Genomic DNA, 12,034 nt, shown 5'->3' on the forward strand with positions numbered 1-12,034 from the left:
CGGACTCCCTAGAGGCCTCCCAGGGGAAAGCTGTGCCTCAGCTCTGCTCTTGTAGCGCAGTGGTGAAGCTCTGCTTTCTTCCCCACTCTTCTCTTTGGAAATGTCCAAGTGTAATGTTGCTGTTGTAACAATCTAGGTATGTGGGAACAGAGATGCAAGATGGACTCCCTCCTTCACAAGCCAGCACTCAGCTTTCTGCACTCCGTTGCCTTAGCTCAGGGCAGTTTTGCTTTCTCAGGAGCCTGCCTTGGGAAGAAATAAACGCTTTTCCCTTCTTTATGCACCGTGCAGCCAGCACCAAGAGCAGTAGCACAGCAGAGAAGTTACAGCCCCGTTGTTGCTGCAGTGCTTCTTTGGAGAGGAAAGCAGCTCCTAGCCCGGATCAGTGCTGCCATGGCTTTGCTCTAGCTTTTCTGCCCACACTGGTTATTGCAGCACACGCGTTTATCTGCCCTGCCTTAGCACACCAGCATCTCTGCTGACACCGCCTTTGAGCCAGAGCCACTCACAGGGCTCCCCCAGCACATCTCTCTTGCTGCCCCCCGAGGAGCAGCTGCTGGGGCCCTTACCGTGTCATATGCAATACTGCTTTGTCAATTTTACAAGGTTTTGTTGCACAGATGTAATCAGTCTTTCTCACCAGAGGAGAGTGATGAGGCATGCGGAAGGTATGATGGCTGTCGTGCGTCTCTGGTGGTCTGTTTCGTGCACCTTTTTGCTTGAAGGACACCCTAAGCAAAAATGACTGTTCTACCATGTATTCTTCTGCATGCAGTAATTAGTACATCTCTGTTTGGCATTCTGGGGGATGCTGATTCTTTTTTCCTCGGCTGTTTACAAACCCAGCTCGTTTGCTGTTGTTGGTACATCACTCTCCCATCACTGCATGCTGCATGTTAGCAGATAGATTCTTTGTTCTGTGTTTATTCTGCAGGAAAGAAACCCAACTTCCTCTACTCAGCTTTGCGTTTTTTCTCCACCGCCTTTCCTAGCAAATGAGCATTAAAGAGGCTTTGCACATTAAGCATCTTTTCCCCTCAACTTATCACACAACAGTTTAATTAACTTGCCTGGCATTTGCTAAGCGAAGCAATGCAAATACTGCTCAGTGCAACACCAGATATTTACTCATGATCCGTGAGACTGACTTTGTGGTGATGGTTGTGGTATTTTGAAGGCACAGTCCTCACTTCAGGATTAACTTAAAGGTGGAGACAAGAGTTCTCACCTGCCGGAGTCTGACTGTGACATTTACATTTCCTTTATTGAGTTATCTGAAATATCCAGGACACTTAAGCTGAGATTAGAAAAAGCAGTAAAAAATTTGTCTTGCATCTGCAGCTCTCAACTTTTGAGCCTGGAAAAAAGCATCACATTCCTGAATCTGTATGAATATGAGTGGACAGTGGGCTATCTGGGGTCTGAAAGCATTCCCTGGTAGCTGTCTTCTGTCAGTTCAGGAATACTGACCTATGGCCATCAAATAGATTCAGAAAACCAAAAATCTGGTGGTTTGGGTTTTTTTTGTCAGAAACAAACACTTTTGTCACTTTCCCCTGTGCCCTCTTGGGTCACAGATTCACAGTGTTGAGTCACAGAGTCGTAGACTGGTTTGAGTTGGAAGGGACCTTTAAGATCATGTAGATCCAACCCCCATACTGTGGGCAGGGACACCTCCCTCTTGCCCAAATTGCTCACAGCTCCATCCAGCCTGGCCTTGACCCAGGTAGAAGCCCCTTTGTTTGTCCTCTTTCCTTACACAGAGCTGAAAAGGGAGGAGACGGACATAAAACCAAATTAAATATCATTTCCACATCAGTAACCTTGCTAGCGCGCTCTGTGCCTTCATGCAAGGAAGCCTAGACTTGAAGTCTGCTCGTCAAATAGCTCCCTTTAATTAACTTTTCATTGAGGAACAACAGATCACGCTGAAGGATGCCAAATATTGGGCCGTATTAGATTTATTAAGACAAGATCTAGAGAAGACAAGAAAAAAAAGAGCCCTAAAAGCTCTGTGCTCGTGGTTTGAAAAGGATAACAGGAAAGCCCTTTCTTCAGATTAAAAAGGAAAGTCCCACACAGAGCTGGTTGAGATGTTCTTCTGAGATAAGGGTTTGAATTGCATGTTCTTTTCACAGTGATGGTTTGCCATTTTCCTATTGGTGACATGATATTCTGCCATTTGCAGACAGCTAAAATAGCACGGTGTGGCTTTGTAGCATGACACAGTACCTCTGGCTTTGGGACTTATCCCATCATCTTTTGTGGCCATGAGAAAACAGCCTGGATGCCCTGAATGGCAACTCTCAGGCTTGTCAGCGTGCTGTAGTAGGAATGATAATTAATGTGCTTTTTAAGGAGTGGCTTAGGAGAACTAAACAACTGCAGTGGTGATAGCTCGTTATTGTCGCTCTTTACGTGTCATTATAATTAGCTGCTGTGGAGACTTCGTTACTCATCTTTCAGCCATCTACAGAGAAGCACTTTTGTGATTTCTTTCAGCAGATGCTGAGGAAGGAAATAAAACTCAGCAAGGCTGGAAAGTGGCTCTGCTTGTGCCAGAGTGCAGGGTGGTCACCCAGGGCCAGAACTCCTGCAGGGTGAAACCTGGAGCAGGAGTCACAGCAGAGCTGGGAGGGGGAGAAGGGAAATGAGTGGCTATGAGGAATTGCTCAGCGTTAAGAAAAATGAGCATTTTGACTTTTTAATAGCCATTTCCACTGTAGGTTTTACGAGTGTAGCAATTTATACATACATATATATATGGCCAATCATTCAGCCAAACTGTGGTAGCTCCATCGCAACAGCAGAAGCGAGCTGAAGATCTGATGGCTTTCCACCCAAACACCCATTCCCCCCTTGAGCCTGCACCTGGAACCCTCCACCAGAGCTGAAAGGCCCATTTCCACCGCTCTCTTTCCCCCTGTCAATGTATGAATACATATTTTGCATCTCCTGTTTGATTATTTTTTTTTCTTCCTCCTGCCTTTGGGTGTCATCCATGGTCGGTGGTTCTGCTTGGGGGGCAGCAAGCAGGCAGCACTCTGGGTCCCTCTGGGGAGCATCCAATGGCAGAAATGTCATCTCTTTGTCCTCTCCCTTTTCTTAACAGGGTTTCCAAGGCAAGACCGGCCCGCCTGGCCCCCCTGGTGTTGTAGGCCCTCAGGTAAGGAACAAACATTGGTGTTTGCACCGGTCCTTTGTGTTCATCTTCATCAGTATGATCTGTTGTACCCCTTTGCTGGTGTGGCTGGAGTGCTCTTCCATTTCATTATGAAGAAATGCATCCCTATTTAATGTAACGTGCTGCCAGATTCTTTCAGAATTGCTCTATTTCTTTAATTAATTTCTTTTTAAAATGTTAGTTGCCAGCTGTACCATCTGAACTGATAACTGCACCACCAGAATTTGTACCCCTTGTGCATAGGCATGCAGGGCTCTGTGTTGGTTTGGTAGTCAGAGTCCTAGCCTGAGCAGCACTGGGTTTGGATTGAGTCTTCTTTCCTGAACGACCAAGGAAGTTGCTCTTTAATTACAAAATAATTAACTTGTCCTCTTTAATGATAGTATAAATTCCCTGGTTGATGAAATCCATGATTAGGGGCAATTCCTCGACTGTGTTTGTCTTTTCAAGTGCAGGATTAGGCTCTGTGGCAGTTTCATTCAGCCCGGTGCTGTGCAGTTGGTGTGATTCATGCAGTGTTATCATTCTGCTGGTGCTAAGTGGCATCCTGCAGCGTGACATGAATGACAGCTGCAGTCCCAGCAGACACCAGCGTGCAGGGATGCTGTACTCTTGTGCATGTGCCTTTTCTCCTCCAGAATGGGGCCGTTTGGGAACCTTCTGTGCTGTGCCTTACCATACACTCGTCACCATCAGTGCCCACGTGTCAGCAATTGCCATGTAGCATGGGCCTAATCAGTCACTTATGCCCCTATAAGGATGAACCAACGTGACAGTACAATACTAAGAAGTATCCCAAGTTTGATAACTTTAGTAATAGTATCTCATTTGTGTGAATGCATTCATTCCAGAAGTTCTCAGTGCCTAATGCCTGTTACCTTCTCCCCTTCTCCCCCTTCTGTTTCTTTAGGGTCCAACTGGTGAAACTGGTCCAATGGGTGAGCGAGGACATCCAGGTCCTCCAGGTCCCCCAGGTGAACAAGGTCTTCCTGGCCTCACTGGGAAGGAAGGGACCAAGGTAGGGATGAGCAGCCTGCTTGGATTCCCCCTCCTTGCACACCTTCCCCTCTGCCAGAGGTGGAGAGGGATGATACAGGAAAGAAATGATGTTTCACAGTGGCTCGTCGAGGCTTGAGCACAGAGAGAGCACCCACAGATCCTCAGCTCTTTGTCCCTATCATTGCAGGGGGACCCTGGTCCAGCTGGCCTCCCAGGGAAGGATGGTCCCCCAGGCTTGCGAGGCTTCCCTGGAGAGAGAGGTCTGCCTGGCCCCATTGTAAGTATCAACAACAGGATGCCCAGGCAGCGCAGCACACAGCTCCCCTAATGACACTTTTTTTCCCATCTTCCAGGGTTCTCCAGGGCTGAAAGGCAACGAAGGTCCCCCAGGCCCCCCCGGTCCTGCAGTGAGTATCCTTGCCCTCCCAGGCACCACCTAACACGTTTACAAGCTTGGCAAGCTAAGTGAGTGGGTTAGTCACAGCTTAGGGCTTCATCCATTATTCCCTTTGCACTAACGAGTGGCTTGCTGGATATTGCTTTATTTTACAAGACACATGTAATTGCTCAGTTATTTTATGGTGTTAGCTGTGAATATACGTGACTAGCTGGGGGAACTAGGATGATCCAGGACATCCAGTATTTTGCTTCTAAGTCACCAGCTTTCCCTCTGAAAATTGTTCCCACTTGAGAGTCTTGGTCAGTGCAGCCCTCCTGGAAGAAAATACTCCTTGTGCAACCCTCCCTGCTGCATTAACCATGAAGCGGTCATGCACTTGTTCCAAGCTGATAATGTGCCCCCAGAAACTGAGCTCCCTGCACCAGCCATTCCAGGGATTTTAATTAAAAAGGATCTGCAGAACTTGGGCTGATGGTACCAAGCCATCACATGGAAGTCACCCCTTCAAATGTGCTCATTTATTGAGTTGGTGCATCTGAAGCTTCCTACTGCTGGATTTCTTTCTTCCTGTATATAGATAGCACCTGATGTTCCAGTAATATCTTCCTTTCTCCTTCCTCACACAGGGCTCTCCTGGTGAGCGAGGTCCTGCGGGCTCAGCTGGCCCCATCGGCTTGCCAGGGCGACCTGGACCACAGGGACCTCCAGGACCTGCAGGTGAAAAGGGAGCACCAGTAAGTACCAGCTCACAGATTAATGGCTGTGGACCCTGTAGAAATGGAGCTGAACATGGAGACAGACTGGGCGAGGTGTGAAAAAGGAGAAGGGAAAAAAAAGGAAAGATGCTACATGCCTCCTGCAGCACGAGCGTGCTGGTCCGTCTGCTGACACCCATGCAAAGATGCTGTGAGCAGAGCTGTGCCATATGGTCCTGCCCAGCACCCAGCCCACGTGCTGTCACATCTTCTGCTCCCCCAGCACAAGCAGGAGATGCAGCAGGCAGGCAGGGCAGTGGGCGGGATGCTGCTTTTGGGTTGGTGCTGAGCGGCTCAATGCTGCAACAGTCCCAGAGGAAAAGGAGGGGAGGGTTGTAACTCTCACCCCAGTAGTATTGCAGGGAAGCGTTGCTGACTTCTGGGTTGCTTTAGTTCTCACCCAGGTCCAGCAAAAGGAGCAAATGCAGGCATTGGTGATTTCAGACTGAAAGGCAGTAGCACTGATGGATTGTTGCTATCAGAAGTGCTTATCAGCCAGTGTATTCCACATTTGATGGCTTATTAGAAACTCCAGCAGCTAGTCCAGAGGCAAGCATCTGCCAGTGAATCAGCCTTGCAAACATCTGTCCTGCCCGGTGTCTATGGGATATGCTCTTGGGCAGATGAATAGGCAACTTATGTGGCATCTAATTATTCAGAAGAGAGCACCAAGACTCGGATGCAATTAAATTATATACGAGGAAACTGAAAAATATCTACTGTTCGATTCCAATAAACAAACAAACTTGAGCAAATGCTCCAGGCTTGAGTACAAGATGTTTAAGTGGGAGGCCAGCAGAGATTGCTTTATTTGCTTCATGTATTTTCCATTGTCCAGAGGTTCAGGAGGGAGCTCAGGGCCATTATTCAGCGATTAGCCATGGACAGCCAGCCCTAGCGTCAGCAAGCACTGGCTTGTGGAAGTAAAAATTAGTTGGAGATTTGTTTGTCATCCAGAGGGAGATGGCAGAGGGTTCAGATTAAATCTAGTTACATTGCCACAGCAGTGAAATTGCAGCTGTGATCTGGGTATTCACCGTTTAGATTTGCTTGGGTTTTATTTCTGAAGATAGAAATTTTGTCTTGTTTAGAGAGCCAGCGTGCGTAGAGATATCAGCTGGAGGCCAGTCTTGATATGCATGCCCGTACAAGGCAGGGGTCATTAGCAGCTGAATAAAATGCTAATGGCCTTTAATGGGTCAATTGGAGGATGGAGGAGAGCTCTGCGTGACCTTCCTACTCTTTCTGCTTCCAGGGTGAGAAGGGTCCTCAAGGACCAGCAGGTCGGGACGGCATCCAGGGCCCCGTGGGACTCCCGGGTCCAGCAGGTCCTGTTGGCCCCCCCGGCGAGGATGGAGACAAGGTGGGAACAAACAGCAATCCTTGCTGCGCGGGGTCACTAGGAAGGAACTGGGCCATCTACCCCATAGCCACTCTGCTGGCATTGGGTCAGACCTGCAGCCTGTTGTGACACAAGGGTGGTTCATGGTGCTTGCAGTCCCCGGGGATGAGTGGAGTTGGGTTTGGGAGAGATTGAGGCTGACTGCTTCACAAGCACTTCTCAGCTGAAGCTCTCAGCCTCCCCTAAGCCTGTAGCAGGTGGGCTGCCCTTGGGTGCGTTGCCTTTCCTAATTAATTACCTTTCCCCAGTCTCTCATTAAGCCTCTCTGGACTGGAGGGTTCTTAAAAAATGTTAGCTGGGATTTATCACTCATCATTGCTAACAAGCTCATGGGATGATGCTTCTGCATCAGGAAAGCTTAAGGATACCAGAGGGTTTGGTTACACCTGGAGCAGCCGAATGTTTGGCCTCTTTCAGAACTCGCTGGGTTGGTTCTGTGGGAATTGGCATCAGGGCACAGGATGACTGCTGGGTGGGGAGATGTGGCAATGGTCCCCAGGTGAACTAACTGTATTCTCTGCACCTGCAGGGCGAGATCGGGGAGCCTGGCCAGAAGGGCAGCAAGGGTGACAAAGGGGAGCAGGTGAGTGTGATGGATGTCATCTGTGGCTGTTTTTTGGCTGAACATGTGGTTATGTCACGCAACCTGCTGCAACCAGAGAATGATCTCATTTTAATTTCGTCCCATCTTTCCCTTCTCTTCTCCTTTGCTTTGTCAAATTCACCCACAGTGTAAAAATGAAAGTGCCTGCTGAAGTGTCTTTCTCCTCCAGCTCCCTTGAGATGCTTCCCTCTCACTTACATACTATGTAAATATCTCAAGCATCAGCAACACTTGCCTTTAGAGTTGGGCATTTGGCTGCAATTGCTTTTCTAGATGCATGTGACACACGGAAGGTCCCTTTGTGTGCTCAGAGCCTGAGGAATGGAAAATAAATTGTACAGGTTCTCCTGTAAATGTGCTGAAATACGAGGTCAGGTTAAGCTGGTCTGGGCTTCTTGGCCCTGCAAGTAGGTAGCTGCACCTACGTGCAGAAGGTGATGCTGGGCTAAGGGTGATCTGTGAGACATCTTATGTTACACAGACATGCACAGATGGCTTCTTTCTTCCCAGAAAGACTTCCAGCTTCCACCTCCCTCAGAAAGTGTTTTGCAAAATAAGCTTAAGTGTGTCCTTGGGCACCAGTCCTGCAGGACCCTGGTGCATCCAGGCTTGACTCCATCCTTCCCCTGCTCTCACTTGAGAATTTATGCAGATTTAATGGATGCTCTGCTCAAGAGCCTCTCATTGTACAGGTGAGGTTTTTCACTCCTAAATATGACTTTGCACTTCTGTTTCCTGACAGGGTCCACCAGGTCCTACAGGCCCACAAGGTCCAATTGGTCAGCCAGGTCCAGCTGTGAGTACTGTTAACAGGAATTCTTCTTACCCAAAAGCAGTGCTGGGAAGCACTGGACAGAACTGCAGTTTCTTCTGGGAGCTGCTCGTACCCCGTGCTTGTGGATGAGCTTGGCTGCTGGCTGCAGGGGGAGGTGGTGGGGCCATATGGGCTTTTTGCCTGCGTGTGCCCATGCTAAGCTGAATCAGACTGTTTCCTCATAGGGTGCTGATGGAGAGCCAGGTCCCAGAGGGCAGCAAGGTCTTTTTGGTCAGAAAGGTGATGAAGGACCTCGAGGTTTCCCCGGTCCCCCCGGCCCTGTGGGCTTGCAGGTAAGCTGTGGCATCCGGAGGGGGCTGGGGTGATGAGGGCTGAGGCTCTGCAGGATGTATTCATGACTACAATTATCCCCTTCTACCCCCGCACAGGGCTTGCCTGGACCTCCTGGTGAGAAGGGAGAAACAGGTGATGTTGGGCAAATGGTAAGAAGCTTTTCTCCTCCCATTTTCATCATTGATGTACGTGTTTTTTCCAAGGAGCTTGTCTGAAACGTCTCCTCTTTTCCTCAGGGTCCACCAGGTCCACCTGGGCCCAGAGGCCCCTCCGGCCCACCAGGAGCAGATGGACCCCAAGGTCCTGCTGGGGGAATAGGAAATCCTGGTGCAGTAGGAGAGAAGGTAAAGCATGCACTCCAACCTGACTGAGGGCTGCAGGAGGTTTGTTCCAACGCTTGCTGTGAGTGGGGTGGTGATGGGGTAAATGCGTGGCTGCAGTCATGCACAGTCTGTGAATAAATAGGTGCTATTTGAAGGGAGGAGGCTTCTCCCAGTTTGAAGTGCATGTAGTGCTGTCCTTGAGGTACTTCTATTAGTGATTTCTTCTCAATTAAGTAAACAGATCCACGTGTATATATGTGTATTGTGTGCGTATTTGTTAATATAAGCCAAGGAAGTGGAAATGTACATGAAAAAGAAAACTGTGATGCTCAATGTCCAATGACTTGCTGAGGCTTGCAGCTCTCAGAGGCCGAAGGGGTTGAGCAAATCAGCAGAAAGGTCTGCATCCTGTAACTGTAGGCATCTTCTTTTCCTTCCTATAGGGTGAGCCTGGTGAATCTGGTGAGCCCGGTCTGCCTGGTGAGGTCGGCCTGCCGGTAAGTCTGCTGCTGTGTAGGAGAGCTTTTCTCCACCAAAAAGTTGGCTAAAGGGGTTTCAGAGATGCACAGATGTTGCTGGGGCTGTAGGGACTGAACCAGCCATGTCCTTGGTGTGGGCATCACACAGACACTGCCATGTTCTGGGGTGTTTATGGAATAGCTTCAGTCTCCGAATGCAGGCTGTGCATGACAGCATGAACACCACTGAGTCTTCGTGTTTTAAGATACAGACGGGCTTTTCCAGAACTGATCAGAGGATAATTAGAGATCAGTAGTAGTAATAGACACAACTTTTTTCTTTCACAGGGTCCAAAAGGTGAAAGAGGTGAAAAGGGTGAAGCAGGTCCCTCTGGTGCTGCTGGTCCACCTGGCCCTAAAGGTCCACCAGGTGATGATGGTCCCAAAGGCAGCCCTGTAAGTACCCCCTCCTGTCAAAATAGCACTTCCTTGTCTTGCCTCGTGGAGATTTTCACATGGGAAGATACTTTCCAGAGAATTTTGTGAAATCTGAAATTGTTTACCAGCCAGATAATTGCCCATCTAATATTATGCAATGATAATCCCATTCCTTTAGAGTGCTAATGAGGAAAAGACCCAGTTGTACCTTGTCTTCTAGCAGTGCTTGAATTGTTAGTCTCTTTTTGCAGGCTATCAGAAAACCCATCCCTATGTAGAAGGTGGTACTTCTGCTTTGCACTTGAGTTTATGCATTGCCAGTGTCCTCTGCACCAAAGCAAAGCTCCCAAAATAGCCTAGAGGAGATTTATGTGAATTTGGGAGCCGTATCTCCAGGGTCAGATCCCCGCTAATGCAAGTTGTTGTAGCTCTATTGAAGCCAGCAGGGCTGTACTGATTTATACCAGCTGACAATGGTACGATATTTGTCTTGCCTGCTCCTTTGATGCTTGTTGGCTGAAGAAATTCATCATGCGATAAGCAAAGATGGTACGAAGCAGCAGAGGAGGCAGGGGAGTTAGTCATCTCCCTTAACAGATGGTTTTTGGGATGCTGCATTATGGGTTGAAACCTATTGTCTGAGCGCTGCTCTAAGGATCATTTGAAGTGCACAATAGGATTGTAGGGAGAACTGCGGTGAAGTTATTTTAGTCGTCGAATGATCTGAGAGTATCTTCAGGTGAAAAATGTTACACATTAAATGGAAAGGAAAAGCAAAACCTTCTAATCTTTGCATTCCCCCAGAGCTGAGAGGATTCCGCTGTCACTTGTCTGATATATTTATGAAAAGCTCGATGAAATCCCATGTTGATGCTGGAGCTTTGTGTAAACTGGCTGCAGAGCTGAGCTGGTAACTGTGGCAGATTGAAATTACTGAGCACGCAAAGCTGGGATGTGATCTGGGCTTAGCTTTGAGGGTAGGGAATTGGGATTTTGCTCCCCAGGGTGAACGCACATGTTGCACCTAGAGTGATGGGTGCGAGTGCTCTGCAGGTTTGCAGGTGCAGTTTCTGACCTGGGGATGTCTCTCTCCTCTCTTTGCAGGGTCCAGTTGGTTTCCCTGGTGATCCTGGTCCTCCTGGAGAGCCTGGCCCAGCTGTAAGTGTTTGTCTCGCAGAGGGGCAGTTAGGTTCCTCCTCTTGATGGAACATGGCTGTGTGCTGTTCATTCACCACTAACTCTTTTGTCATTTACTGTTCTTGGGGAAAGGGTGGGAAGTCCCACCGTAAGACCATTCTTCTGACCATGCTGCAGCCTTTGGGGCAGTAGCAATGCAAAACTTACATGCTGAACAACACCTGCTGCTTCCAATACTTTATTTAGCTCCATTCATACCCTCAATCTGCCTGTTTATTTCTTTCTTCTTGTGTTTTAGGGTCAAGACGGTCCCCCTGGTGACAAAGGTGACGATGGCGAACCTGGTCAGACAGTGAGTAACTGGATGGATGGGATCTGTGTTCAGTCCCTATGGTTACTGTGTGCAGGTGCAAAGGGTTTGACACAGAAAGATGTATGGCAGCAAATTCCCACCAGCTTCCTCTGAGCAAGTCCTCTGCTCCTTCCCAGTCCTGTCCTGCCTCTTGTCTGTGTGACCCTGGCTGCTGCCATCCACCCAAGGCTGCTCAGCAATCCAGAAGGCAAACAGTAGCTTCTAGAAAAAAAAAATCCAGCCTTTCATTTTAAATTTTCCATGCCTTATGGTATTACATGGCGGGAAGAGATAAAACGAGGTACCACCTGCAGCCCAGGGAGGTGTCAGGAGTTGTACCAGCCACCCACACCCTGGTTTGGAGCAAACTCTGTGTCTCTGCTTGAGTTTTACACACTTTACTCGTTCCTCCCATGTCTCGTGGTGCAGTTATGACTACTTCTCCTCCACTCTCCATCTAGGGGTCCCCAGGTCCCACGGGAGAGCCAGGCCCTTCTGGACCCCCAGGAAAAAGGGTAAGCAGATCTTTTAAGAATGATTTTCTGCGTGTATTTGTATCAGTTTTAAAAGCTAATTTTATTACTAGTCTAAAGTAAACGTAAGGCAGTAGCATGTTTAAAAAAATAAAATAAAATAAAAGTCTGCCATCCACAGCCATTGGAAATCAATGGGAAAGTTTTGAGCTGAATTCCATTGTTGGTTGTTTTGTTTTTGTTGTTTTTTGTTTTTTGTTTTTTTAAGATTCTAATACCCAAAAGGAAATAAAAGTTGCCCCAACATTTCCTCTCTTGCTGGTGGAGCCCAGGGGTTTGTGCAGCAAGAAGCTAATTTGTAAACCTTTTCAGAGAGATTTGCCTCTGTGTTGCCTTCTTTC

At 48.2% G+C, this 12,034-nt stretch overlaps 1 protein-coding gene across 2 annotated transcripts in view; it reads left to right on the forward strand.

Annotated features, from left to right (window-relative positions):
- The window catches only part of COL5A1 (collagen type V alpha 1 chain), a 127,352-nt gene that overhangs the window by 100,539 nt on the left and 14,779 nt on the right, over positions 1-12,034 (forward strand). For both annotated transcript variants that reach the window (XM_048966446.1, XM_048966447.1), the window contains exons 38-53: positions 3,113-3,166; positions 4,095-4,202; positions 4,371-4,460; positions 4,537-4,590; positions 5,210-5,317; positions 6,594-6,701; positions 7,270-7,323; positions 8,087-8,140; positions 8,344-8,451; positions 8,548-8,601; positions 8,689-8,796; positions 9,219-9,272; positions 9,582-9,689; positions 10,776-10,829; positions 11,107-11,160; positions 11,622-11,675. In XM_048966446.1, the coding sequence (XP_048822403.1) occupies positions 3,113-3,166; positions 4,095-4,202; positions 4,371-4,460; positions 4,537-4,590; positions 5,210-5,317; positions 6,594-6,701; positions 7,270-7,323; positions 8,087-8,140; positions 8,344-8,451; positions 8,548-8,601; positions 8,689-8,796; positions 9,219-9,272; positions 9,582-9,689; positions 10,776-10,829; positions 11,107-11,160; positions 11,622-11,675 (1,224 nt within the window). The remainder of the gene's footprint in view (positions 1-3,112; positions 3,167-4,094; positions 4,203-4,370; positions 4,461-4,536; positions 4,591-5,209; positions 5,318-6,593; positions 6,702-7,269; positions 7,324-8,086; positions 8,141-8,343; positions 8,452-8,547; positions 8,602-8,688; positions 8,797-9,218; positions 9,273-9,581; positions 9,690-10,775; positions 10,830-11,106; positions 11,161-11,621; positions 11,676-12,034) is intronic.

The sequence above is a fragment of the Lagopus muta genome, chromosome 19, assembly GCF_023343835.1.
Source record: "Lagopus muta isolate bLagMut1 chromosome 19, bLagMut1 primary, whole genome shotgun sequence".
NCBI lineage: Eukaryota > Metazoa > Chordata > Aves > Galliformes > Phasianidae > Lagopus > Lagopus muta.